The sequence below is a fragment of the Copadichromis virginalis genome, linkage group LG12 (genome assembly GCF_057382275.1).
Source record: "Copadichromis virginalis isolate Kocher_CV1m ecotype Utaka linkage group LG12, C_Virginalis_male_GT1.1, whole genome shotgun sequence".
NCBI classification, from domain to species: Eukaryota; Metazoa; Chordata; class Actinopteri; order Cichliformes; family Cichlidae; genus Copadichromis; species Copadichromis virginalis.
In genome coordinates this window covers 24,010,678-24,037,563 of record NC_140629.1, presented here as the reverse complement: position 1 = coordinate 24,037,563, position 26,886 = coordinate 24,010,678, and the positions used below count along the sequence as shown (strand labels likewise).

At 39.2% G+C, this 26,886-nt stretch overlaps 1 protein-coding gene across 2 annotated transcripts in view; it reads right to left on the bottom strand.

The window, feature by feature from the left end:
• unc5ca (unc-5 netrin receptor Ca) overlaps positions 1-26,886 on the bottom strand; it is a 189,972-nt gene that overhangs the window by 14,944 nt on the left and 148,142 nt on the right. Inside the window, exons 5-12 of one of the 2 annotated variants that reach the window (XM_085475563.1) lie at positions 23,549-23,729; positions 21,138-21,305; positions 20,709-20,873; positions 15,486-15,542; positions 7,609-7,800; positions 3,487-3,704; positions 1,875-2,010; positions 1,222-1,309 (exon numbers count right to left, since the gene is read on the bottom strand). In XM_085475563.1, coding sequence (XP_085331689.1) covers positions 1,222-1,309; positions 1,875-2,010; positions 3,487-3,704; positions 7,609-7,800; positions 15,486-15,542; positions 20,709-20,873; positions 21,138-21,305; positions 23,549-23,729 — 1,205 coding nt within the window. The remainder of the gene's footprint in view (positions 1-1,221; positions 1,310-1,874; positions 2,011-3,486; positions 3,705-7,608; positions 7,801-15,485; positions 15,543-20,708; positions 20,874-21,137; positions 21,306-23,548; positions 23,730-26,886) is intronic. The other variant, XM_085475564.1, reaches the window with a different exon arrangement.

Below are 26,886 nucleotides of genomic sequence, written 5' to 3'. Positions count from 1 at the left end.
CTACCTAATGCTGAGGTCACCCCTTAATGAATTACAGCTTTATTGATTTATGATGTTCTGTATCCTTTATCTTGCAAATACAACAAGAGATGCTTTGACTTTTGTTTGTTGTTAATCTGACACCTTAGGCAAGGGTTGCTGAGGTAAGTAAACGTAGCTATGTGATGTTCTGTGTAAACACAGCGGGCTGAAAACATGTTCGACTCTTAGAAATACTGCAGCATGTTGCACGGGGCCTAATTCCTATTGACTGCTGCTGATTGAAGAGAGTGTAAAATGAGTGCATGGAACAACATACATGACTCAAACTGTGTCTCTCCATTGTCCATAGTCATTTGGACCCTCTTGGTTGTATTTATCCAGGTTTTAAGATTCCCATTTTAAAAACCCCTTCAAGTAAATATGAATGGATTTTGCTCCGTATTGATTCCAAGGTGAACATCAATTTTTAACCGAATCAAAATCAGTGTGCCTTGTCACTTTAACAAAGAGAGAGCGACCTACATGATGTATGTACTTTTTTGGGAGGGGGGAGGGTTATAGAACATGTAACAAGATTAAAGCATTCTCAAAAATAACCACTAATCTGTTAGTTACAGTCGTTGCAGTGATCTCTCTACATACGGTTTCAAAAGCTCTGTTCTTTGGCTTTATAATGTAGCATGAAGTTAAAACCAATCAGTTGGTCGCACAACGGTCTGCTGTAGTTTGGCATATTTCAAAGTAATGAATCTTAAGAGCCTTACATTTAAATACAGTCCTGAATCAAAACCTGATTAACAATGTAAATTTAATGGATTAGTGTACAGATTAGGATGTTAAGTCGGTAGTAATTAATGTGTCAAATATTCCATTTTAAGCTGCTTAACTTAACTCTAATTCTGGTATTATAATATGCATTGTGCCACCAACTGACCTCTGCTGAATGAATCACAAAAAAGGTATATGTGAATGCACTATAATATATCCCTTTCTTATAGATTGTAAGTCTGTGTCACACTATGAAAGCTTCCTCACACCGCCATACAAACAGCTACAAGAAGCCACTGATCTGGGCAGAGGCAGAGAAGTACAGACAAAGGAAACAAACAAACAAACCAACAAAAAAAGGACACAGAGGGAGATGCAGAGATGAAGAGAAAAATAAGGACAGCAGGGAACAATTGAAAGGAAACAGCCACATAAAAGAAAAGAAAATGGGGAAAGAGAGACAAAACCTACCTCAAGCTATCCTTCCTGTGCACAGTCACATACATTTCATACACCCTGCCATGAGGAACAGCACCCGCTGGAACCAACAAACTGACTCCTGCAGGAGGAAGGACAGAGGAAGCAGAATGAATGAGTTTCATCACTGGATTTATCAATTTCACCATGCACAACTGAATTACTGAATGTGAAACCCATCATCACTTTATTAAGTAATGAATCATAATGATAATCTTTTTAAAGGCAACCCATGTAAAACCTTGTCTTAAATACTCCATTACAATGCAATATTTCACAGCCTTTGAAAGCTGCTTTTCATCAACAGGTCACACAACACATCTTTACCTTAATACAGCTGCTGCTGTCCTTTATTCTTTTTTTCCTTTGAAATCTTGGTTCATCACTAAATCATATGAATCTGACCGCAACAGTATCAACAAAGGTACTTACACGCTTAAGTATCTAATGAAGTCAGAGGCCAGTAGAGGAAATATATCTGAATAAATCACTAAAACAAACATTGCCACATATTCTTAACTTTACTGTGATCGCTGTTACTGATTACTGTTACTAATCAGCAAGAAAAATGATACAACTCTCCCTGTTTGCGGTCTTGTCACTGCACAGGAACCATTTTTGCTGTTAAACACTTGTGGGACGTTTACCAGAGTTGGGTACAATGAGGTGTCCTCCTTGGTTGTTGAAGGATCCATGAGCAGTACAGGAAGGATCTCGTGTTCGGGCCAAGCTCTGATTGCGAAGGTTCATGGTGTCACTGTTATCCAACAGGGACTGAGTTACCTATGTTGATAAAAGAACAGTAACAGTGATATTAACAAAACATTACAGTATTGTATATGACACATGCTATTCAAATTGGCCTGGCATTTATATACTATCTTCTAGTCTTACCAGCCACTCAAAGCACTTTATAGTACCAGCAACATTTACAGTGCTTTATCCTGTGCACTTTAAGTGTTTTGTTTATCTCATACCCAAGAGCTCAAGCTAACATGCGTGTCCTAGGCCTGTAGATGGAAACCAAAGCTCCCAGAGAAAACCCACAGCAGCACAGGAAGAAGATACACACTGTACACACTTACAAATCAGCAGAGCTACATTCACATTTGAAAACACTACTTTTTGAAAGCTCTGTTACTCGTCTTTTAAACAAGAAGAACATGAATAGATGCGTGACTCTTTCTGCAAACAATGTTAGAGTAACCATGTAATAAGTATCTTTTTTTAATAGACCTTTTATGTGGGCAGGCATTGTCCACCGTTATGCATAAAAGCAATATGCAAAAGCTTAAAGCGATAAGGGTGAATGAGGTTCAAAAATGCATAAGGAGAAAAAGAATGCAATGCGGTTTAAAGGATTGAATTCCTCTGAAAGACTTCGCGTCGGATCACATTAAATATGTAGCCTAAAGCAAAAACAAAACAAAGAAAAAGCAAAAGCAAAAATCTCATGAAAGTCCAGAGAAGTTTCACTGTGTCAATCTCATTTTTATTTTTGTCAGGACAAGAATTACAATGGAACTGTAATCGGTCCCTTTTCTTCTAAAATGTGACTTTATTGATCCATTATGCTTTTTACTTGCATAAGTTCCTTTTCTGTTCATTATGATGCCACAGGTAAGACCTCCATCTGCCTGGGGACGGGGGTGATGCATGATCACCTCAGGGTGAAATGTAAATGAAGGATTTGATATTCACTGTTTTACTCCAGCATCACACAAAGTTGAGAAGAACTAACGTCGCTAAACTAAGGATGAACACATCAGACTATAAACAAAGAAAATAAATAATAAAAAAATCCACAAATTACCTTGGCAAGGTCAGTCATTAGACACAGCATGTGATCAATTATAAAAAAACAAAAAAAAAAGAAACAGATAAAATCATCAAAAGGTGGCAACTGATCTGTAGAGTTCAAAGATGGAGAGTTCAGCCCTCGTACTGCCTGAGGACAGGTGCTGTGATGAAACTGAGCGGTTTCATCTGTATTTGTGACAACTGACTCTAGTATGCATGCCATGTATTTGACAGAGCAGGGAGGGAAAGTGGGGCACTTAGCCGCATGTATACTAATGGTGTGTAGTGTCTTCATGTGACTGGGAAGACATGCGCAGCTGTGCTGTGCTGTAGAATCTCTCACACTGCTCTTGCAGATTAAATACAGACAGGAGGAAATAGCCTACTGTGATCACACAAAATGCTTTCAAGCAGAAAAAAAGATACAAGCTCAAGGATATTAGTGTTGGGCAACACTACCTTAGGAGACAATTTAGACGTAAAGTCTCCTCCGAGGTCATCCTGAGGTGTGACCAGTCCAGAAGAGTTGTACACTTTGATCTTCAAGTTGGGAAGAGGATCCAGGAGAGGAGAGTTGGTCATTGGAATTTTGTCTGAAACATCATGAAGAGCATAGACTGGACCCCGATACATGGCAGCTGCATTTGTTAAGTCTGGCGGAGCAGTCAGCAAATCAGCTAGAGGGGTAAAATTGACACAAGAAGAGAGACAGAAGCACGAGAGAATTTACAACATGATATCAGAGCGGTTCAGGGAAAAGACAGACCAGCTAAAGTAAATCTATGGTGTTGTATAGTGCAGTGTGTGTGTGTGCGTGCGTGCGTGAAGCTGGGGACAGATGTGTAGAAGTTGTAGCAAGATCAGTGAGAAGGAAAAAGGGGGAGGCAGAAGAGTCAGTCAAGGCTGCTGATAAGCTATCAGTGTCTGGGATAATACACTGCTGTACACGGGGGCATGACCTGGCTGCATGAAGGACTAGTCATGGCTGCTGAACAGAGAGACAGAGAGAGCAAGAGACTTCTACTTCACCTCAAAAAACACTCAAATCTCCAGGAGTTAAACATGTGTATTATCAAAACTATCTCACAACACAACAGTTCAGTTTCAAGCTGTGCTATAAGCTCTTAAAACTCTCATCAGAGTCTACTTTCTTCCAAACCGAAATAACATTAGTGCGTACAGAGTGACATTCAACTTGTGTTAATACTCATCCATGTATCTATTTTCCACTATTTGGAATAGGTATAATACATAATATACATTTATGTGATGATACACTATATGAACAATTTTTTATGACATTATTAAAATCATCAGACTATGTTACTTTTGAAAATACACTGAATGCTGTCATTTCAATCATAATTCAGGCCAAAGGCACTTTGATCTTTGAATAACATTCAGAGCCTCTCATTTGTTTTTCATGTCATTAGTCATCACACGCTTCTGATTTGCTACATCTTTCATTGTAGATGTAGTAAGTTACAAAGTCTCCCATAAACAAAGTAACTGTTTAACACACTATATTTAAAAAATTAGAAGTCTGTCACTTCTAATCAGTAAAATTCAAATGAATAAAAAAAACCCCTATCCTTTGACTTGTATAGTTTGATCTGAGGCTGCAAAACGTGTTAGAGTCTTTGTATATCCTGAAGTTTTTACCCTGCTCTTTCTTAAGCTGGCACAGCTGACGTATGCTAATGGAGGAATCTTGACTCTTTTGATGTATTGCAAGCAAACAAGCAGCCCACTTACACACAGAAGCACTGTCATAAACAAAACACTAGTGCATTGTCACAGGTTGGTACTACAAAAGCACTCGCACATGCAAATGTGCCTTGTGTACCAACAACACGAACACTATAAAGCACATACTGATACACACACCATAAACATGTGCCACATGCGCTATACATGGGAAGGATAGGTAAGGCTCTCCTGTTGATTTCCTGTTGTGCTTATTGTGAAAAGGTTCATGCACACTACATCAATACTGTATGGTAATAAAAGTGCATGAGACACTGAATTATAGCTATAACCACCACAGCAACAGCAGGTTCACGCATGGCTTCTTTAGGATCCATACAGTACTGACCTATTGTTTTTTAATCATAAAATAAATAGTTAAGTAATTACAAATGCTTTGATATCACTCACAGTAACAGCAATGTTTTATCTGCTAGAATGTTAGCCTCAGTGCTTTTAGATAGTTCTGCTGACGGACATTTACTTAAACTTCATCAAAGCCATTCAAGTGAATGTGCTTCGAGCAGCCCTGTAACAGTTCTGTAGAACCATCTTGCTATAACCACGTTAGAAGCACAGAAGCTACCCTAAGGGCAGAAGCACAACAGAGCTTACTTCTACACAAACCCCTCTCAGAAAATTCTGCAAATATTCAAGATTTAATTGGGACTGAGATCACAAGAAGACCAGTTACCTATTAAGGAACAAATCCCGATTATTTTTTTGGGCTCAGAAAACCTGTTGTTCTCTCTAAGAGTCCATCCATTCTAATTTTAAATTTCCTTCATTGTCACCCCCCACCACCACCACTAACATGTATGCACGAACACACGCGCACACACACACACATCTGTTGCCTATCACTCTCTTCCTTTCTCTATCACCAGGCTGTTTACCCTTAAAGCCAGCGGGTATTCCTGCCAAATCATCCCTGCTGAAATTTAATTAACAACTAACAGAAAGCCAGAGAGAGAGAGCGAGTCAGAGAGAGAGAGAGAAACACGCTGGGACATAATTCTTCATTAATTGTAATCGGAAATGGTCCCTCAACACAGAGTGACATGCATCCTAATGTTTTACTGATAAAATGTCACACTGTCTCTACACATAGGAACAAGTTTACTCCTCTCCTGTCCACACACACATGCGCAGTCATGCACAACCATTTTAGCTCACTGTTAACCAGTTAGCACTGCACACCCTCATCATGCACACTATGGTTTCAATGTTAATGTTCGGCCACAAATGAACACACCGTTAAAGAACACCCTGAAATATTTGCAAATGTAACCCTTTTCAAAAATGCTTTTCATATGGAGACCATAAAGTGCAGCTGACTATGATGAAAACAGACTGAGCGTTTGCTTAGTTTCTTTTAGAGTGTGTCATTCAAAGTTGTGGAAATGTATGAATACATGTTTGGCTGTAGGATCTACTCGCTTCACGTAGGCGAACTTTTACTGCGTTTGTGCAGGTCTGTGTTAAGAGATTTTAAATCAAGGTGTTTATGTCATTTCTTTCTACAAGAATAACCCGACCTAATGGCATCTTTGGACTGACACCTGATTAATACAAATTCCCTTCCTCTTCCTGGCTTTTCCAGTAAGCTTTTAACTCTGTGGACGTGTGCAGAGAGGAAGAAATGACAATACAGACAGCAGACAGTGAAATATAGCTCCATTTTAAAAGGAAGATAAACATGAGGGAGTGTCTGTTGTGGCTGGAGTCACATAGCTATGGGAAGACAGAGACATGGAGACTGGGATGAAGGGAGGAGGATGCTGATAAACAGGAAATATGATTGAACTGAATGTGCAGATATGAAGGTCGAGGGGGAAAAAGTGAAGAGCAGAATGAGAGTGACAGAGAGAGACTCTTTGATGGAGGAGAGCAGTGTCAGGTGTAAAGAGATTAATCCAAACCATCAGAGGAAGCAGAGAAATGAAACAAAATAATACTAGTGTCAAAGCTCTAAAGTGGATGGGACACACAACAATATTTCAATTGACAAATGGTCATATCTGTTGTTTTCTATCAGTCTCTCTGTGTATTTATCTCTCTATTGTATCAATCATTGGCTATAGTGATACTCTAGGACAACTTCTAGTGCTCTCTTTGAGAGAGCACAAGGTAGGCAGACCCTTGCTGTCAAGTTCCTACTTAACAGCAATTATCCGACTAGCCTGAGTAGCCTTCAGAATCGGTTTAAAGTGAGCATAGCAGGGATATTTTGAAGTAAGGTTGTATGTGGTCTGACTGAAACAGGATTTTGGAGCAACCAAGATAGATTTTTCCTCTTTATCCTGCCAAACAGACAGCTCTGTCTGGAGAGGAACTAAAGTTCTCTTCAAAGCCACCAGCCTTCTTTGACAAAATCTGTAGCTTTACATAGAAAAACTTTTTGTTTTGACATTGAGGGTGTGCTGATTGCCATCTATAAGGGTAATACAGTGAATATAAATAAGTACATCACATAAGTCAACTTGAAAGAGTTCCAGCTGACCCTGATTCTGTCTCCAACCATTGTAGTGTTTCTGTTTTGCTGTCATACCAATATTGATGGACCATTGAGGCAGCTGCACAGGCTAAATAATTTCACTGCATTTAAATACCACTTCAAGGTGGTTTATAAAGAAAATGATTGAACTTGCTGTACTGTCTTTATTGTAATACATTTTTTTCTTTAGAAAGACACCATTGCGTCGGAGAAGAAGAACAAAATTGCTTTTAAACTTGTGTTGGATGCATATAAATATATATAGATAGATATACTGTAAACATTCTGTATAGAGTTTCTGTATTTCCCCTCAGAATCAAATGTCAAACGCTCATTACCTGATCTGGCTGTCTTGATATTAACAGACTGGAAGCCTCCATTTAGTGCCGATGTGTCAATGATGTCAGAGTCAAAGTCGCGGTGCGTCTTGCGATAGACAAAGAGCGCCACGATGACGGAGATGACCAGGCACATAATCACTGCGATCACTATCCCCACATAGAGCGCCACATCATCTGTGCTCGGGGCAGCTGGAGGGGGACGAGAGAGAAGAAGACCATGTTAGACACGTACTGATGAATCAAGACCCATTCATACTTTAAATACCTTCTTAGGAGAAACTGTACATCAGAAATGTAAGTGGCTATAAACAACTTAGATAATACTTGTGGGGCAGTAGGGTGCTAACAGAGAATAAAATACTTTTATGAGTCTGTCATTCGTAATTTGTGTTTGACAGTTTCACTTTTACCTCATACTTCAATTCAGACTCAAAGGACAAGTACTATGGGTTTCATTTCAACTGAACCTTTCAAACAGCCCTCCAGCTCGTGTAATATAATAATTTGTCTACACAGACAAAGACACCTTTCATAAAAAAAAAAAGAAAATTACCAACTCTTGAAACTTAATAAGGCTGTTAATTATTTTACAGGGGGGTCCTAACAGCCATTTTCAGTTGTACTCTGGCTGGAACAATGGTTAAACTGTCATTCATGAGGCACATCTTGAAGCAGAAGACGGATCTAAATTTTTAACTGATGGTTGATGCAGATGGTAAAAGGTATGTGACACACTTAAGAGGAGAAGAAATGAGAAAAGGATGAAAGGAAACGAGATCGCTGGGGATGAAGATGAGGATGTAATTGGAAGGAAAGGCAATCTGTGGACAGAACACACATATGGAGAGTGCAAGTGAATAGAAATGAACTGAAAGGAGAGTAAGAGGTTGGCTGATAAAGTCAAAGGAGAGCGAAGAGAGAAGACAGTGAAATGGCGAGGAAAGGAAAGAAGCAGAGGAGAGGAGATAACAGCAAAGCAGGCAAAGGAAGTAGGAATGCACTTGAACTTCAAAGCAGCAAAACAAACAAGCCTACATATTTAATATGAAAGTGCCTGAGAAACTCTTAGTGTACTCTCACTGTTAAAGAACTGCTCATAATCATGTCCTGTGTAGCGGGTGGGAGGGGATTTGTCTGCAGCTATTAAGAAGACTGAAAAGTATAGGAATCCTGCTTTTAATCCACCCTTAAAGTTGAGAGGCAGATAACAGGCTTTTAGCTACAAACAGCCTGAGTCATTTGCTAAAGGATTTGCTGTTGTCGCATCAGAACAAGTTCATAAAGCACGAACTTGATTATGCATGAAAGAATGTGGCACACAAACATTCACGCTTACACATGCTAACACACGATGCACATATTCACAGAGGAGAGGTCATCTGTGACGCTGCTGGTTACTCACTTGCCACTTGAGGGAGCTATGAGCCACTTTTAGTGTCCCTCGAGAACCGAACACGAGGGTCAGGCTTTCCCCCTTTTTTAAAAGTTAAGTTCGAGAGAGATGTGAACAAGGTCTCTCTGGGCACTTTGTTCATTACAAAAAAATGATTCTGACCTTTTTGGCAAACACCACAATGTTGACCATCCCACTAGAAGCAGTGTAATGCTTTTGATCATTTTTAAAACAAAATATTTCACAACAGAACGTAGAGACGTTCACTTTGCCTCACATAACAGTAAACTGCATCATTAGGTGTGAGCCTATAGCGTGAATATGTCACTTGTAGCTATTTTTCCTTCTCCTGCCATTTATAGAGAACACAACGAATCAGTTAACAGAGACAACCTTCTGCAGATCAGTCAATATTGCCGTGGACTAAAGCATCGTTCCTGCCTCCACACGAACGGTCTCACTGACTGAATGCCGCTGTCTAGATCGACTTCGGAAAGACCGCGCCTCGTGTGTCACACAAGCCACACTGTGGCAGAGGGGAAAAAAATCATTCCTATAATTTGCGTTTACAACCTCCGATCTGTGTTTAACGACAAGATTTACAGCACTGTGGCTGTTTGCTATAGCTGCCAAATATCTGCTCTTCAGATTTAGCACAGACGCAGAGCACCACCTTTAAATCTTCAAAGTCTACCTCAAATAGGCTTTGTGACATGCAGTTACCAGTTTTCATTCTGATGTTGCCTGTCGAAAATTCCCCGATGCCCCAACTTCCTTGCTGTGTAAAGATGCCCTGTTATCAAGGTCCTTGCAATTGCCAAAGGGGAATAGAATTGGATAATCCTCTTAAGTACCAATTCCCTGATCTTAATTATGATCATCATCATCCCCATCTATTAAAAGAAACTTTATCTTGTGTCTACTTTAAGTTGAAGGTCTAGAACTTCACAGCACATGCAAAGTCAGAAAGCCTCAAGAAGCATCACTTCTCAGCTCACTTATCCCAGTCTCCTACAGTGGTTTGGGACACTTTAACTAGGCTATAGCCCTGTTCTCAAAATATAAATGTATGTTTGAGTGCATCTGTGTGTTTGTGTGTATGCACTGACTGTAACTTGTTTTATCTCAGTGGACTTAAAAGCCTTTCTTCACTCTCTATCAGTTTATATCCCGTCCCCTTTACATCTTTCGCTCCCTCAGTAACTCACACCTCTCTCTGACTCCCTCTGTTTCCATCTGTTTGATTTGTAGATGAATGAAACAACATGTCCCATTAGAGCTTCCACCTGCCTGAGTAACCTACATACAACTGCTTGATACCAAATGGTTTTTTTTTTATTCGTTCCCTTTTTTGTCCTAGATTTGTCTTTTTATTTCTACTTACACATAACCATCACAATATGACAAACTTGCACTTATAAATGGTGCTTAGTGAGACTCATACAAAGACGACCGTTTTTAAAGTAAATGAACAGAACTGATTCCAAAGTTGTCACTTATTTCATAGACTATTCAAAACCCCAGTGTGTCTTTTTTTTTTTTTATGAAAAAAGACATTTAAAAGAGTGAAAATACACCTTTATCAAAAATGAGACCTTTTTAAAAATTTGAGCTAAGTAATAAAATACATATTGTGTCCCATGTTCTCTCCCAGTGACAATGACAATTTTAGAAATGTGAAAAAAAGCACTAATGCACAGTATCTTTTCTTGGGCACTCAAGTTGTCTAAGCTCTCTGTATGCATCTCTTTCTTTAGTCTTTCATTTTCATTGTGCTTTCACATAAAACACAAAGTGCTGCTTGGGCTGAAAACTGCCTTTTCTGTAATCCTGATGCTCTTTTGTTGTCTGACTAACTGCATAATAGGCCACACTTTTCTGACATGATTGTGACTAAAAAAAGGAACTGAACAGAGTGCAGTCTGACTAAGGACTGATAGATGCACACCGATATTCACTTTTATGGGTCACAGTGAATGGATAGACAGATACGCACAAACGGACATGTCTATTTCCTGCGCCTTTTCTCCCTTACCTGATACCCCCTCCCCTGCACCTGACAAGCAGTTTCATGTTCAACACAATCACCAGCACGGCTAGCTAAATTGGATTTAGATTAAAAATATGTACCTTTCAACAAAAAGACCTGAAATGACTTAAATAATGACTAAATCACCTGGGAAGGAAGACAAACATTTAAACACCTCATCTGTGATGTTCCGGCAAGTGCTACCTGACAGCCTCTCTATAGAAGACAGAATCTTCTAAAGGTCAGGAGACACACACATGCACACACTAATAATAATATATAGGCCACACACACGCACACACAACAGATATACATGCAAGTGGTTAAAGATTTGACAGTGGTGTGGGAATGCTTGGTTTGTACAAATTTAGGAGGCATTAGTGTGCTCATACAGTTGAATTGTGGAGACATAACTCCCATTTGGGGTCTAAAAGTGTCATTTTGCAAATGTATTTCCAATTGGTAATGCTTTGGTGGACCTCGGTATTTGATTCTGATGTTAGATTTTATTAAAGAATGGCACAAAATGTAAAATATTTTACTCTTATGTAGTTGTTTTGCACAATAGTTATACCTTAAATTGTACATGTTTGTTTTGTGCTCACAGTATGTGTGTAATGTCAAATGCGGCTTAGCTGCAAAGCCAAGGTGATTTTGCCAACGTTGCTTTTTTGTTTTGGGAGCAAGATTTGAGCGACTCATTGCATCATAGCTGCTGCAGCTGAACTGACTTTATCTCTGAGGATTTAGTGACATGTAGTGTGAAACCAAATGCATCAGCCAGTGTTGGCACTGTACACTACACGTGCTTACATGTGAACAAACCTGAAGACCCAGGAATTTGGAGCAATTATACACACACTCAGTTTTACATGCAGTCGATAACACACATGGGCTAGCGGAACGAAGCCCCGGTCCACCATCACTCAGCACGGATCACTGTCTATCAATTGGCCCAGCTTTTTGTCATTCTCGGAGTCTGTCCAATCTGCCACAGCGAGGATTTAAAGAAGGGGGAAACAAGGATAACTCAGATTAAGTCATCTCTATCTTTTCTGTGATCTGCATCCAAAGCAGAACTGTGGACAATCACTACTTGAAACTCATTCAACTGCCTTTTTGATCTTGCTTGGCACAAACATGCGGACACCAACACCAACTCCTGGCAGATGCATCTGTTCTAAGTAACTGTCAGGGGTAATTGAAAGGGGGGGTGAGAGAGAGTGAGCAGTCATTTCTAAATGTGTCTGTGCTTCAAGAATGGTTGGGGAAAAAAACTTAATGGTTAAAAGTGTCAAGAAATAAAATATGGAATCACTTGAAAGGCAATAAAGCCAGAAGGTGTAATTCTATGACTACAACAAAGTTTGCAAGGAAAGTCATTAGAGCTCATGCATTCTTTAACCCTGTAACACAGTGTAATTGCTGATATTTAATGAAGTGTAACTGAATGGGACATTATGACCTCTCTCAGTGTATCCTGGCCACAGTTATGAATAATAAAATACTACCAATCTCTCTTTTCACACGATGGCTAAATCACATTTTCACAAAACAAACAAGGTACAATACAAATGCATAATGAAGCCGTTCAAATTATAATAATTTTGCTGACATTTGCTTTTTGAGCTTTTCAGCCTCTATTTATGAACCACCCTGAGATAAGAGCTGATCAGCCATCAGCTGTCCTCCCTTGTGAAGCTGTCAACAGTGAATGCAATGTAACCATAAGGAATGACAAGGGATTTCAAGGGATTTCAATCGGAAGGTTGCCGGTTCGAGCCCCGGCTCGGACAGTCTCGGTCGTTGTGTCCTTGGGCAAGACACTTCACCCGTTGCCTACTGGTGGTGGTCAGAGGGCCCGGTGGCGCCAGTGTCCGGCAGCCTCGCCTCTGTCAGTGCGCCCCAGGGTGGCTGTGGCTACAATGTAGCTTGCCATCACCAGTGTGTGAATGGGTGGATGACTGGATATGTAAAGCGCTTTGGGGTCCTTAGGGACTAGTAAAAGCGCTATATAAATACAGGCCATTTACCATTTACCATTTGTGAAACCTATCATAGGTGTGACTGACGGATGTTGTTAAGGTAAATCTACTCTGTAAGTTATTAAACCATGGCTTCTTGGTATAGTGGTTTATGTATTCACCTAACAAGGAAAAAAGCCCAGGTTTCACCAAGGAGGAGTCTGAGATTCTTTTGGAGTTGCATCAGGAAGGGCGACCAGCGTAAAAATCAGCCAAATTAAACAGAGTAGAGCTACCTGTTGTGGTGACACCCTGTTAATAAGAGAGCAGAGAAAAGCAGCTTTATTGGGACTGGATTTCTAATCAGAGAAAAATGGCTGAGAAGGATGTTTTGAAAAGAGAAATGTCAGCACCTGTTCATAATTATTTAGTCTCTTATTTGGCTTGGATGCTATGGCAAGTTAAAATAACTATGAAGGGGAAACTAAAATGATAATAACCCAAAAAAAGAATAAAAAAGAAAACAAAAAAGAAATTACTCATATACTGTGGGCAATAGGACACATCAGTATCAGCACAACTATACTTATGAAATATAAACTGGATTAAAAAAAACTGTCAAAAATTAAATTAAATGATCAAGCCGCAACTGGAATGACCCATATGGAAAAGATATATATAAATCTTATAAAGTTTGTATCTGTCTTGTGTGAAACTTGTATGAAAAGCATATAACAGTGAAAACAGATATAAGAGCCCATGAAAATTTATATAATGAAACTTGTATGTTTTGGATACTTACTAAAACAATGTATGAAAGTAATGAGAAAGTGGCTACTTTCATGAGTAAATCATGTAATCCTTATATGATTTACTCATGAAAGTGGCCACTTTCATGAGTAATCACATATAAGTTTTTACTATTTCTTTTCCATATGGGGATACTCGGGGAAAGCAGGATCAGTTTGGTGATTAGTGGCTCTCAAAGCTTCCCACAGCTTACGTTCCTGCCTGCATTTTTGAATGAAACACTGTAGCAATCTGTTAAATGAGGTATGACTGTTTTTGTCTCATTTTTAGCTCTCTCCATGTCTTGATCCATCTAGGACTAGTCATCTAACAAAGCACCGTAGGATAAAACTGCTGCAGCAGAGCCTGAACGAGAGTCATTAGAACACATAAGAGAAACACATAGATTGCTTTGAAGATAAAACGAGAGCCCCTGCAATGAGAAGTAAAAAGCAGAGTAATAACAAGTGGCAGAGGTCCTTTTGCCTCTTGCACCTCTCAATTTCTGTCTCCTTCATTATCGTGTAGTAAATTCTGTTGTTCTATAAGTAATAGTAAGTGAGATGGAAAGAAAAGGGTGGCGGAAAATCAAAAGCAGTGTGGAATAAAGAAGTAGGATAGCAAGTAAAACTGATTAATATATTTATTAAATCCTTTCATTCATTATTCATTCTTTTCATTACTCATTAAGAAGCACCCATACCTCTTGAAATAGTAATACCCTTGCCAGGTAATCTTGTGCCCTCCTGTAAATTATCACTAAAGAGAAGGGGTCAATTCAGTAGAACTGATTGAAAATCTGAACTAGTTCGGGGTCCATAGCTGAAGCGCACTGAGCTCTATGAGAGCCAATAAGCTTGTAAACACAAAGTAAGTGTTCAGAACGAAGGCAAATTGCCTACTTTGGCAATGATTCAAAGCTGGCTGGCTACTCTCCAAACGGCAACCGCTGCAACAAACTCACAAATTGTGAGTCAAGTAAACTGATGCTGAATCGATTCACTGCTATAAGACAAAACAAAGGAAAGAATCGAGTTAATGAACGGAAACTGTCACTGTTATGGGGTAGACTTTGCAAGAGGTACCTCCTGCAATCGTAATAATTCCATAACCTTAAGTCTGTGGGTTAACTTTTTTGTATGATGTTGTATGTAGAATCTGTCCACTGTTTCTGGTTCAGTTCAAATGTACTGCAATGGCATCAAAACTCTGCCCATAGCTAGAACTGCTCATCCTTCGAGGATAGATTTTAATTATACATCAGTACAGTTTTGCAGCATTTGCTTGTAATTTAAAGGATGGAAACACACTGACATGCACACCCAGAAAGAAATGTAGAGGACACAACTGTAAGTTAAAACCTGTAAAGTAAAATCTGTATAGGGATCAGTATGCAACAAAACAAAGATACCACCACTATTTCCTTTGTCTAAGAGCAGGGTTACATTTCAGAACTGCTAATGCTGCTGTCTGTAGACTTTACTGTGCTTTCAGACTTCCTTGATAAGCACAGCAAGTTGATTGTACATCAAGGCAACAGATGTAAGACATCAGCAGAGCTCTTATCCGGTAATATAAAATGACATGAAACAATAAAAGAGAAAGCATGAGCCAAAGGTCAATGCTCAATCAAAGAAACACTGAGATGAGTAAGACAAAAGAAAAATGGATGGTGGTAAAACAGAAAACATTGACTTACATGGAATTCCCAATTCATTCTTTTCTTTGGACTCAGTGGACTTCTGAAACAATGAACCTTGGGATGGGAAAAAGAAAAGGGATGGTGGAATGATGGATGAAGGGAAAAGAAAAACAAAACAAAATAAGACCAACATCACAGGACACAGACCTTGAGCTAGACTTTTTTTTTGCTCTTTCTTTAAAATCGAGGTTGAATGAAAACATACAGACCACATTGAGACTTTCATTGTGCATCAGGATCTTCACACAAATCTGAGCAGTAAGACGAAATGTGGAAAGACTGCACCGGCTGTGAAAATCGGTGTACTCTGAGCTATGGTACATGTAAGTGGCCTAAAGACGGAACTGCTAGCTATCGTCAATCAAGAGAATTTTGTTCCCCTCTGTTGATGTTCCTCTTTGAATTTACTTTGAATTCGTAGATATTTGTGCTTATGGTGAATGCTATGGATTATAACAGGGTGACCAGCATTGCTTGCTGAATGGCAGCAGCACTTTTAGTCTGACATCTGTTTCAGCTCTGTTGCGACAAGAACAGATGTTTTACATATTACATTAGGTTTTAATTTAATTTGCTCTTAACTTTTTTGTATTTTCTACTTTTTTAAGCTCCTTCTGTACATTTTTTTAAAACTTTCTGTGGCATTTTTTCTCGATAAGGTCTTCATTTTTATTTCATAAGAAGTTACACTGTTTCCCTGTGTCTGTCTCCTGCAACACAACAATTTTGAAACTTTTGGGATTAAAAAAATTAATCTTATCTTTCTTATCTTATCATGAAGAAGCCTGGATGCATTCAGTTACTGCTGTGTCATTCTGAGTGGTTCACTTAGTTGTGGCAGACAGAAGGTCTATGACACAGATAAACCACTCATGTACTGATGTATAATTGAAGCGCTGGTGTATAATTGATAAAGCCAACATAGCTACATGGTGTGCTTAAAAGGTTCTTGCCAGACCAGCTGATCGTGGAACACTGATTCAGCACTAAAAAGCGAGAAACATTGGCGAGGTTAAGTGGGGTGACAAGCACATATAAACAAACAGCAAGACAAATGACAGGCTTAATGTGGTGTTTTGCTTTAGCTGTACAGGTGGGCTGGGCTACATAGCCCAGGAATTTAGGTTTCATACTTGAATTTGCATGGGCGTAAGACAACAAGCAACTGGCTGCATTTGGTTGACTGCAACAAAATGTCACAAAATTAACATCTGAATCAGTGATTATAGTAGCAGCAGCACACTGTGATAAAAATGTATCAAACTTCAATTATAAAGCAATTGTTCAAACAAATAATAACAATGAAAATATGGTGGGTGTAAAATGAAGCTTAAAATGATTCAGAAAGACCCAACACGAGCACGATGGAGAGAAAAAACAGCACAGTGGATGAGGGCAAAGCTTTTAGACAAGGAGCGGCAAACAGCTAGCATGCTGGGTTAGAAACAATAAGACAATGTAGCCACAATAAGAAGGAACACAAAGGGGAAGAACAGGGCTCTCAACGGGGAGATGGGTTGTTTGATGCTGTGTTGTACTTGCTGACACTGCTCATCATTTTGTGTGATACAACCCACACCTGAGTGTTTTATCCAAACACTAGATTACATAACTGCCAGAGCCTCCGGGTACTTTTAAGTACAGTAGCATCTGCATTCATACACGTGTGTGTGCTCACAGAGCAGGCAGCGAGTAAAATATTATGCACTCAAGGATGGCACAGTGGAGGTCTGAGTGAATCCGTTCCAAGAATCCTGATCAATGTGTCAGAGAAATGTCAAACGGCCAGAACATATAAAACAACACAAACGGCTCCAAAACCCCTGAAAGACTCAAACACTCAGGCATGCATGCGTCTAACTTAGAGATAAAGAAAATGAAACAAACAAAAACAAAGAGAAGTCACTCCATGCTGCAAAGAAGTAAGGTCAAATGGATTTATGCCTCTCAGGGTTGAATAACTTTATAAAAAAAAAGAAAGCAAGAGATGGTAGACGCGACCGAGAAAGAGAAAAAGAGGGAGTGTAGAGTAAAGTATGGTTGAGCACCAAGTCAATTACAGACCACTATCTAAAATACTGCACCCCCAGCACAATCACTGAGAATAAATTATCAGACCTGAAAACCTCCGAGTTACAATTTAAAGTCTTTAAAGGCAGCAAATAAGAACTGCCCTGCCATACTAATGAACTGCTGCTTAAAGGCCACATTTTAAAAGAGCTGTCGTTCATAAACCAGCAGGAATCACTCCACGCCTTTCAAATATACCACAAATATAGTATCTGAAAAATGCTTTGCATACAGAATCTCCTTCTAATACACGTTCATGCATAGAAAACAGTAGAAACATTAGTGCTGGCATAAACCCATCTTTGAGCAGCCGTTTTAAAGACAGGAAATCAATTACAGGAAATGAACCTAAGCTTATACTTCCCTTGGTTTTATCCCATATTCTGGGGCCATACCTTATAGGCTGCAGGGAATCTCTTAAATGGATTGGAGTTGGGTATACGATGCACCATGGTGCAGCTAGAGTAAGATTTGTCAATACTATGCCTACTGCAAAGCTTTTTTTAGGGAATTATATCATATTATTCCATTGCTCATGGCATAGCCCATCTATTGAATCATCACTACTATTCCCTCCATTCTTGCTGTTGAAAGAAGATGCTCGCGCAAGTAACAACTCCAGCTGGAGGCTTTTGTGTTCAGTGATAAAGTACATATATTTTCCCTGAAAAGAATCAGAAATGCTTCAGTGAGAGTAAATTTAAGTACATTTAAAATGATCAAAACCTGCAATAAAAAGCTCACTTGTTTAAAAAACACTTTGATGATAAAATTCAGCAAGATGATGACATTATGTTAACATGAACATGCATAACATAACCAAGTGATTCAGGGAAAAAAAGAATAAAAGTTGAGGTATAATTTCTGTAAATACGGCACATCTGAACTGCTGTTTAGCAATCCAGATATGTGTTATCTCAGACTGTAAATGGACTGCTACTTGCTGAATATAGCACATTTCTCCACTAACTGAGCACTCAAGGCAGTTTTTACTACAAGTCACATTCACTCTGTGCTTTATTCCATGCTGCTTTAAAGTGCTTTTCTAACTATCATGCACACAGTCACACTCTGACGGAGACATTAGGGCTCATTTTGGGTTCAGTACTCCAACCAAGGACGCTTTGAAATGTGGACTGAAGAAGCCAGGGATCGAACCATTGACTTTCTGATTGGTAGTCTATTTCCTGAACCGTAGCCAGCTGTAACAGTAGCCTAAGCCAATTACCCAGCAGTAAGCTACAAACAGATATTTTGTATGTTCATAACCCATACAGTCAGATTATAATCTACAGTTTAATTAAACCTTTTTTGCAACTCTTGTCTCGATCACAGTTAGATGTATCCTGGGACACCTATGGTACGCTGGGCTGAGACCATGCTTTGAACAGGTGAGGCTCTTTTCTCCTTAAAAAGAAAACAATTAAGAAAAAAACTTGAAGGAAAAGTTCTGGTGTTCAAATGCACATGTCGCTGAGTGGCCCCATGACCTGCTGGTTTGGTCCAATATCATTGTCAATCTACAGTATTTATCATCAGGTTAATTCTAAAGTTTCTTAGAGTACTTCGTTTTTGTGAATCAACTCAAGACGAGCAGAATAATTCTCCCTATTTTTATCGATAAGCCACAAATAATTTTCACAGCTGAGAAAACTGAGAACTGAAATGTGAAAATGAGTCTGTATGTCTGCCTTTCCAGAACATTTATACACTGCCATGCCCCTCTCTCACTCTGTAGTATGTTACATGCATGTCTGCCAGTTACTCTGAGCACATGGAGTAAAAAACGCCATTCTAACAAATCAACAAACAAAATTGCCTCCATCTTGGAAAAAAGCTGCTGCTGCTTGTAAGATTATGACTCAGCCCACGTTTTTCATGTAATTTTAAGATTTGTGATTTATGATGTCAGAAGTGTTGGGGGGGGAGGGGGGGATTTCAATGATTGTTCCACATCATTATTTATCATTACTTTCCTTGTGAAGCAAGTGTTTTTGACTGAGGTAATGGACATGAAAGTGGTAAGTGGAAGGTTAATAAAGTCATTCAAAACCCTCTCATAAATCTCCACACAAAGGCAGAAAGTGGAGGGCTGAGAAGGAGCAAATCACTAGCTAGCAGACAAAGGTATAAAACTAGAGGGGCAGAGAGGAAAAGGCTTAAAATGTTGACATAAATGTAAGGAATAGGAGGATGAATGGTGAAATGAAGGAAGCGATGAAAGTAATGAAGAAAAAGGAAAAAGAATACTGATGAAGAGAAGCTGCCCAACTGCACAGGTAAGAAACAGTTTTTCCACATATGTTTAAACCAAATCAGGAATCAATTTTTTGAGGAGACTGCAGATAAAAAAAAAAAATAAAATAATAATAATAATTTGCCCATTATGTCATGTTTTTTAATCTCCAAATATTGGTGTTACTATGTGCCTTAAAAACAGTATACAGAGCAGGTATTTTGACTGGTTTAAATGAAGCCATTAATTGTCTTCCTAAGCTTCACTCACTCTGGCTTCTGTTCATGGGCAAAGGTTTTTGAACACATTGTCAACAACAAATGGCCTGGCTTATTAAAGGTCAGCTCTCCGTAAAATCAATTCGTCTCAAAAACAGACACTGTAAGACATTGGCTAGAATCGGCATACTCATTGCTCATTGCAAGATGTGATATGTGACAACAAGCATAGATCTCTCAGTGTTCTTCGAGAATCAATTTCATTAACTTAGCTTTGCACATATAATTTGCTAGTATACCTGATAAATTGCAGTTTATAGTTTCTACAATAAAGAGGCAGTTATGTTGAATATTGCAATTGTATTTCTATTCTTAATTTTACCTATAAAATATGGAACTATGATTTTTTTTTTTTTAATGGATGGATATGATTTTCAAAATGAACCCAGTAATGGTCACGTTACACTTCACTCACCAAGACTTCTGCCTTAGGCTAAAAATCTGACCATGTGTCAACATTCATTGGTCTGCCTAATTAGGGTCGATTCCTGCACATTCAATTGTTATTTGAACCAGACACTGCTAGACATTTGTTTATTTTGGCCTATTGATTGTTCATAGCTATATTTAATATATGATACACAATGCATTTAGAAGAGATATGTCAGTGCTTCTGAACCTTATTTATCCACTTACTTTGCATACAGAGTCCATCAGTGCAGTTTTGAGACTGGAGGACGAGACCCTCGCAGTCCTTTCCACCATTCTTGGGAGCTGGATTGTTGCACTCCCTCCTCCTCCACTGTGTACACTCTGTTCCACAGGCTGACCACTTGCTCCAATCTGTCCAGACACCATCCACTAGAGGGAACGGATGGGGACCACGGGAATGAGAGACGGAAAAAAAGAGGGTTTAGAAGGAGGAGACTGAAGATAACGGATTCAATTATTTCCTAAACACTGTAAAATGTGGCATGGGAGAGTACACACATAAAAAGACAGAAATTGAATGCAGAAGCTGAGCACAGGACAAAAAATTGCCCAAATGTATACAGATACAATATGCCAGGATGTATTATGGAAAGAAGTATTCTAAATGAAACAGTCTTGAATAGAACAGAATACCAGTGCACAGTGTGGTGCAGGGCAGTTTGTGTATAGCCTGTCCGTCACAAGGCAGTCCTCCATTGAGAGGGGCAGGGTTAGTGCAGCTCCTGGTTCTTTTCTGGAAACCTCTTCCACAACGGCTGTTACACGGAGACCACTCTGTCCATGTCGACCAGCCCCCATTCACTGCGGAAACAGAGATCAGTCCCTTAATGAATACAGTGTTTTATCCACTTCTTAACTATGTAACGCCCACCCTCTTGAAGATACCATATTAGCAAGGGTTTCTGGGTATCTGTGGTCCACTCATCCATGTGTCCCAGAGCTTGGCGCTATTATATTGACCATGATTTGGAACGACAGGAATCTAAGGGCCTAGTCACACAGGCCTAGAGATTAGCTGGCAACCACTGGTTGCTAAGGTGGTGCAGCAACCTCGAGAAAATACACTCTCCAACCAGCTGGGGAATGCACATTTTCCTTAGTGACTGAAGATTTCTATAGCTTTCTATAGCTTAATACTGTATGCAGATACAGTCAATAAAATAAGTTGAACTCAATCTTTATGACTACTTGAATCAGTGAATATGTTGTAGATTGTCTGAGATAATTAAAAAAAAATGATGATGATGCAATCCGTGATTTTAAAATGCCGTTTTATTGAACTGAAATAATTATCTTAGAGAAGACTGCATGTGTCTGGAAGCTGAGTTGAAATTTAAGCAAAAGAGCTGGATTTTCCTGAACATCAAAACTACACAGACAATCTGCATCCCTTCAAGTAGCCTGCAGCTACTGCAGCATGATTTTCCACTGCTGTGCTTACATTCAGAAATATTCCCACTGAAGGGCACAGACTGACACAAATATGCAAACACATTAAGCTGTATAGCTGGCTAAACACATGTTAAATGACCAGTTATCATGGGGCTCGGAAATTGCTTAACCCGGTGTAGGGGAGAGAGAGAGAGAGAGGTGAACTGCTGCTGGATGAATCCTGCGGTTTGTTTTCCATGGTTTCTTTGAAACTCTTCACCTCCTTTGTCTCTTTCTTTTTGCCTCATGTCTTTCATTTGTGCTGCTGTAAAATGCATCTGCATCCTCCTGTAATTAGACCTAGCTGTTTCTTTGTTGTTTAGCATTATTGTTTCTGTGTTTCAAGAGAAAATGTGGCAGGACAGTGCAGACAAAGATAAGAGCAGACTAGACAGGCAGCAGGAGAGAAATCAGCTATAAAGTTAGAATGAGAGAGAGTTGGCATCTGGAGGGGTGGAGTGGGTAGAAATTCCACTGCTGCATCTCGACAGCCCAGTGGACAGTGCCCACTCCTTGCCTAAGACCTAATTAGAAATGTATCATCAGAAAGTAATCAGTAAATTCACACACAGACACTTTTGTCATGCATTTCCTTCAGCTTTTAGGCTTTTTTCTTCCTCACTCAGTTGTTGTCTTCCGCTGTTCTCCCCTACCTCACCTTACCTCTCGCCCTTCTTTCTATAGTTGCTTCATTTTTTCCCCCCTCCTGTGTTTTTTCCACTACTGTTTCACCTTGTCAACAGTGTCAGCCAGGCCCTAGTGGAGCCGAGAAGATTGAACCACAGATTGAACAATCTATTTTTGTAAGGATACATCAGTGTCAAACCACTCCATCTCTTGCTGTCTGTATCGAACAGGCACACACGCTCAGTTATTTTGATTGAAACAGTCCTGCTGGTGAATGGAGTCAGTGTTATATTTTGAGAGAGACACTGCGTGTGTGTGTGTGTGTATGTGTGTGTGTGTGTGTGTGTGTGTGTGTGTGAGAGAGCGAGAGAGAGAGAGAGAGAGAGAGAGAGAGAGAGTGTGTGTGGGGGGGAGAGGGGGAGAAAAATTAAGTTGTATGAGGCATGGGCCTCCACCAAACAAACTCTTTCCTCTCAGCTTCTAGACAAAGCAACACTAGAAGAGAACCAGAAGTTTAGCGAGCTATTTAAAGATGTTTTTTGTTGTTGATTTTCACAGCTATTATTATGCCATATGCTGCTTTATCTATGCAGAGCTGGGAATCTTGGCAGAAAGTGGGAACATGTGGAAAGCCCACATGTTCTAATTTAGAACTAAAGGCAGGATTGGAGGGCTTTAATTGGGTGAGGTCAAGGGTGAGGTGAGAATATCAAGACAATCGCGAAGAGGAAGTGTTGGCACGGCAGTAGAGCTAATTTCACATGGCAGATGGGGGCTGGCTTCGCTGATCAGAGACTCGATATAACTGAAGAAAGCATTAAAAAAGGTGTCATATCATTATATTTCTAACATCAGAAATGAAAAAGTTTAGAGCACACATTAAAAATATGTATAAGCCAAATCCTATTGTTACAGCTTTTGTAGCCACACACACACACACACACACACACACCTACACACACAGAAAGACATACCGACAAACTTACCATAAACAATAACGGTGGCTGTAGTGCTTCGTCTTTTGGCCACTATATTCTTGGCCACACACGTGTAGTTGGCTGTGTCAGAGAGACGCGCCTGCTTGATGATCAGGTTGTGGTCAATAGTGATATAGAAGTTTCTGTCCTCCGCCGGGTCGATTACCTCTTCATTCTTTAACCACTCCACCTAGGGGACATTCAGAGGGTAAATGGAGGTGAGGACAATGTCTTTTCTACACCAATGATAGGCAAAGAGACGTTTTACAGAGGACTAGTTTATTACTGCCATGAAGTGAAACAATTTAAATTTGACAAGATATCTAGTAAGTTATAGCGACGCCTTTTTTGCAACACATACTCCCTGTAGAGGAAATTATAATATTAGGTTCAAATCTTCTTTTCATAACTGATCCAGAGGATAAAATAAGAATACAAATATTAAAGCTTTCTTGGGTTTAATCTTGTTTTTAGAAACTTTTAGGAGTGATGTAGGACTTAGAAAGCGTGCTGCTGTCATCTTTTTTGATGGTTCAATGAGGAAAAGCTTTGAGAACATGCCATATTCAATAGTCAAAGGAAATAAATAAATAAATAAGCAGCTGAAGGACAGGATGCCCGTTAGCGGCTCCCTAATCTGTCTTATGATCTCTCATGCTTCATCTTGTACTGTAAGTAACCCAAACCGCTCTCATGAATAAATCCTTGAGATTACAGATTACAAATTTACAAGCAAATTAATGTGTTTTATGAGGCAGGAAACAATAATAAGACTGATTGTGCATAATGAAATACCAGGAAGCTGCTCACGCACCAAGTCACAGGAATTAAACACTTGAAATCTGAATGACCCTCACTTACAGTGGGCCCCTAACAACAAGGAACCCTTGGGTGGCTGTAAAGGAAAGGAAAATGCCCAAACATATGCTTTCGAAAGGTACTTTGGGTGAAGGGTAGGACAGCGGGAAACTATTCTATTTATGAGCCTAATCAGATTTCCCGAGTGCTGTATTTACTGGACCAAACCCTCATAAATTCAGCCTGTCCAAGCTTTATGGCAGGCACATAAATGTCCAAGCTGTGTTGTTTAATTCATGTTGTTTAATTTCCTCCTCCCTTCTCATTAGGAAATGGATATCTCAGATGCAGAAAAGAGGAAATTCATTGTTATTCTTCAGTTTGCCGTTTACTCACTCTCCACTGTTATTCTCAGTTTTTCCACCCAGTTCTGAATCAGATTCAGTAGTACTCTTTGGTCATGGGGTGCAATGTAGCTGTGAATTCTCAATCTTAAGTGAGATGCTGTGTGACCTTTCAGCTTCCATTACAACATAAAGGTTATACAGAGAAAAAGACTAAGCCAAAGGAACAAAAACATTTATTTACAGTCAGACGATAAGCTTATCCTCATACTGTAAAGGTATAAAACAATGTGTTCTTTTCTGCGCAAAGGAAAAAACCAATAGAAATTACATTTGCAGCATAAAACAGACTATTTGGATCTCTTTTTATTTATGATATAAGAAGTGCTGTGGTCACAGGAAGCAATGATTTGACTATGACTTATTTTGAAGCATTGCCACAAGAGATGCAAATTATTCAATAGACTTAATGTAATGCAATACAAACCAAATCATGAAATAGTTAAGTAAAATAGTTATGATCTACTGTAGAACATGTATATACATATACATACATGTGTATAATATGCAGAACTATTCCAGTAAATGGTCCAAACACGAATTCTTTTATATATTTATATTTTCTTTGTATCCTGCACTAGGAAAAATTCTGTTGTAATGCCATTATGAATGGAGCGTGCTGTGACAGTGGTAATTTCATCTGAGCCACAGTTTTGAATCAGTGTCAGTTTTTTCCTGACAAAGAAATTGCCCGTGCCCTGCCATACCACACTGAAGTAAGACAGCGGTGCCAAAAGTCCCACTAATGTGTTTTTTTAAGTTAAGACAGCAGCGTTTCTTTATAATGACAGATTTATTAAACGTGGGGAAAAATAAATTGTCTGAAAGACATTTATTTTCTCAAGACATGTCAAGCTGTTCATCAATGTTTTCTGCACAGTAAAAGAAAGGGAAGCATTTCTTTTTGTAGGATATTATGCAGTGATTTTGCTGGTCTGGCCCACTTGAGATCATACTGGGTTGTGTGTGGAAATGAGTTTGAAAACCTGGATCAACAAATTAGCCATCACCAACACATGCCATTAGACAGCGTGGACGCTTAAAATGAATAAAATATGGCATTAAGCAAACAAATGTAACACTGTTTTTGGTAAAACTAGTCTCTTGTTCACTGTATTACAAAAATAGTCTCTCGTGGTGCTTTGGATGCTCATGTAATACTTATAATTTACTGCTACGCTGAAATTTCCCAGATGATCCAATGGAATGTTTTTTTTTAATTTAATTTTTCTTTTTTCCTCTTGCATTCATGTTAATCTAACATGCACACACTTTATAGAAAAGAAACAGAATAGGAGCAGAAGCATGTGAATGCGTGTGGGTAAACCAAGAGAGACAGGTGACGTGGGGGCGAGAGTTAAAATAACAAATACACATTCTCCCTTGAGGTTGGTTTGATCCAATCAGCCACCCTTTGCAATTCACACATTTGCACACAGTCTTACACCAGCTGTGGCTAATGATGCAGTGGCAGTGGTAGAATAGCCACCACATGTGGTCTCTTTGTCTGAAGCCAACAGAGCACACATCAGTCTAACACGCGTCAGTCTTCAGGCGTCGTCAAAGTCCACGGTGGCTTTCAGTGCATTGTAACACTAAAGCTCACAACCCGTACAAACAGGCTCTCTCACGCTAGCTTGCTACAATTTCAGTGCAGCCGGTAAAACAAGAGAAATGGACAAATTAAATATAGACAGAAAAAAAGCAGTGGAATGCTGAATGCTGTTTATAGTGACCTTTTCTTTTACATTAAGTTATATTTATATAAAATACAAGTAGAGGAAATTCATAATGAAATAAAACATTTAAGGCAACAGTACAGTGACAGCTAGACCTGCAGAGGTTTTTGGTGATTGTGTTCCATTAAACTTTGCACTGAGTAAGCGAGCACTCTGCATCTATGGACAGGGAGATGTATACAGAGTATATCAGAGGATAACAAATATAGATGCTTAATAAAAATGCTAACATCTCCTCAGCTTTAAGGCAAACGGTGCAATGCCAGAAAACACGTACTATTAACAATAAGGTTTTCTTGTTTTTACTCATCATGCACAGAACTCCAGAACTAACAAGTTACAAATAGAAGGTCGCCCAGGTTAACTGAATGTGGAGCTTAAGTTACTGGAAGAAGAGTGGTAGAAC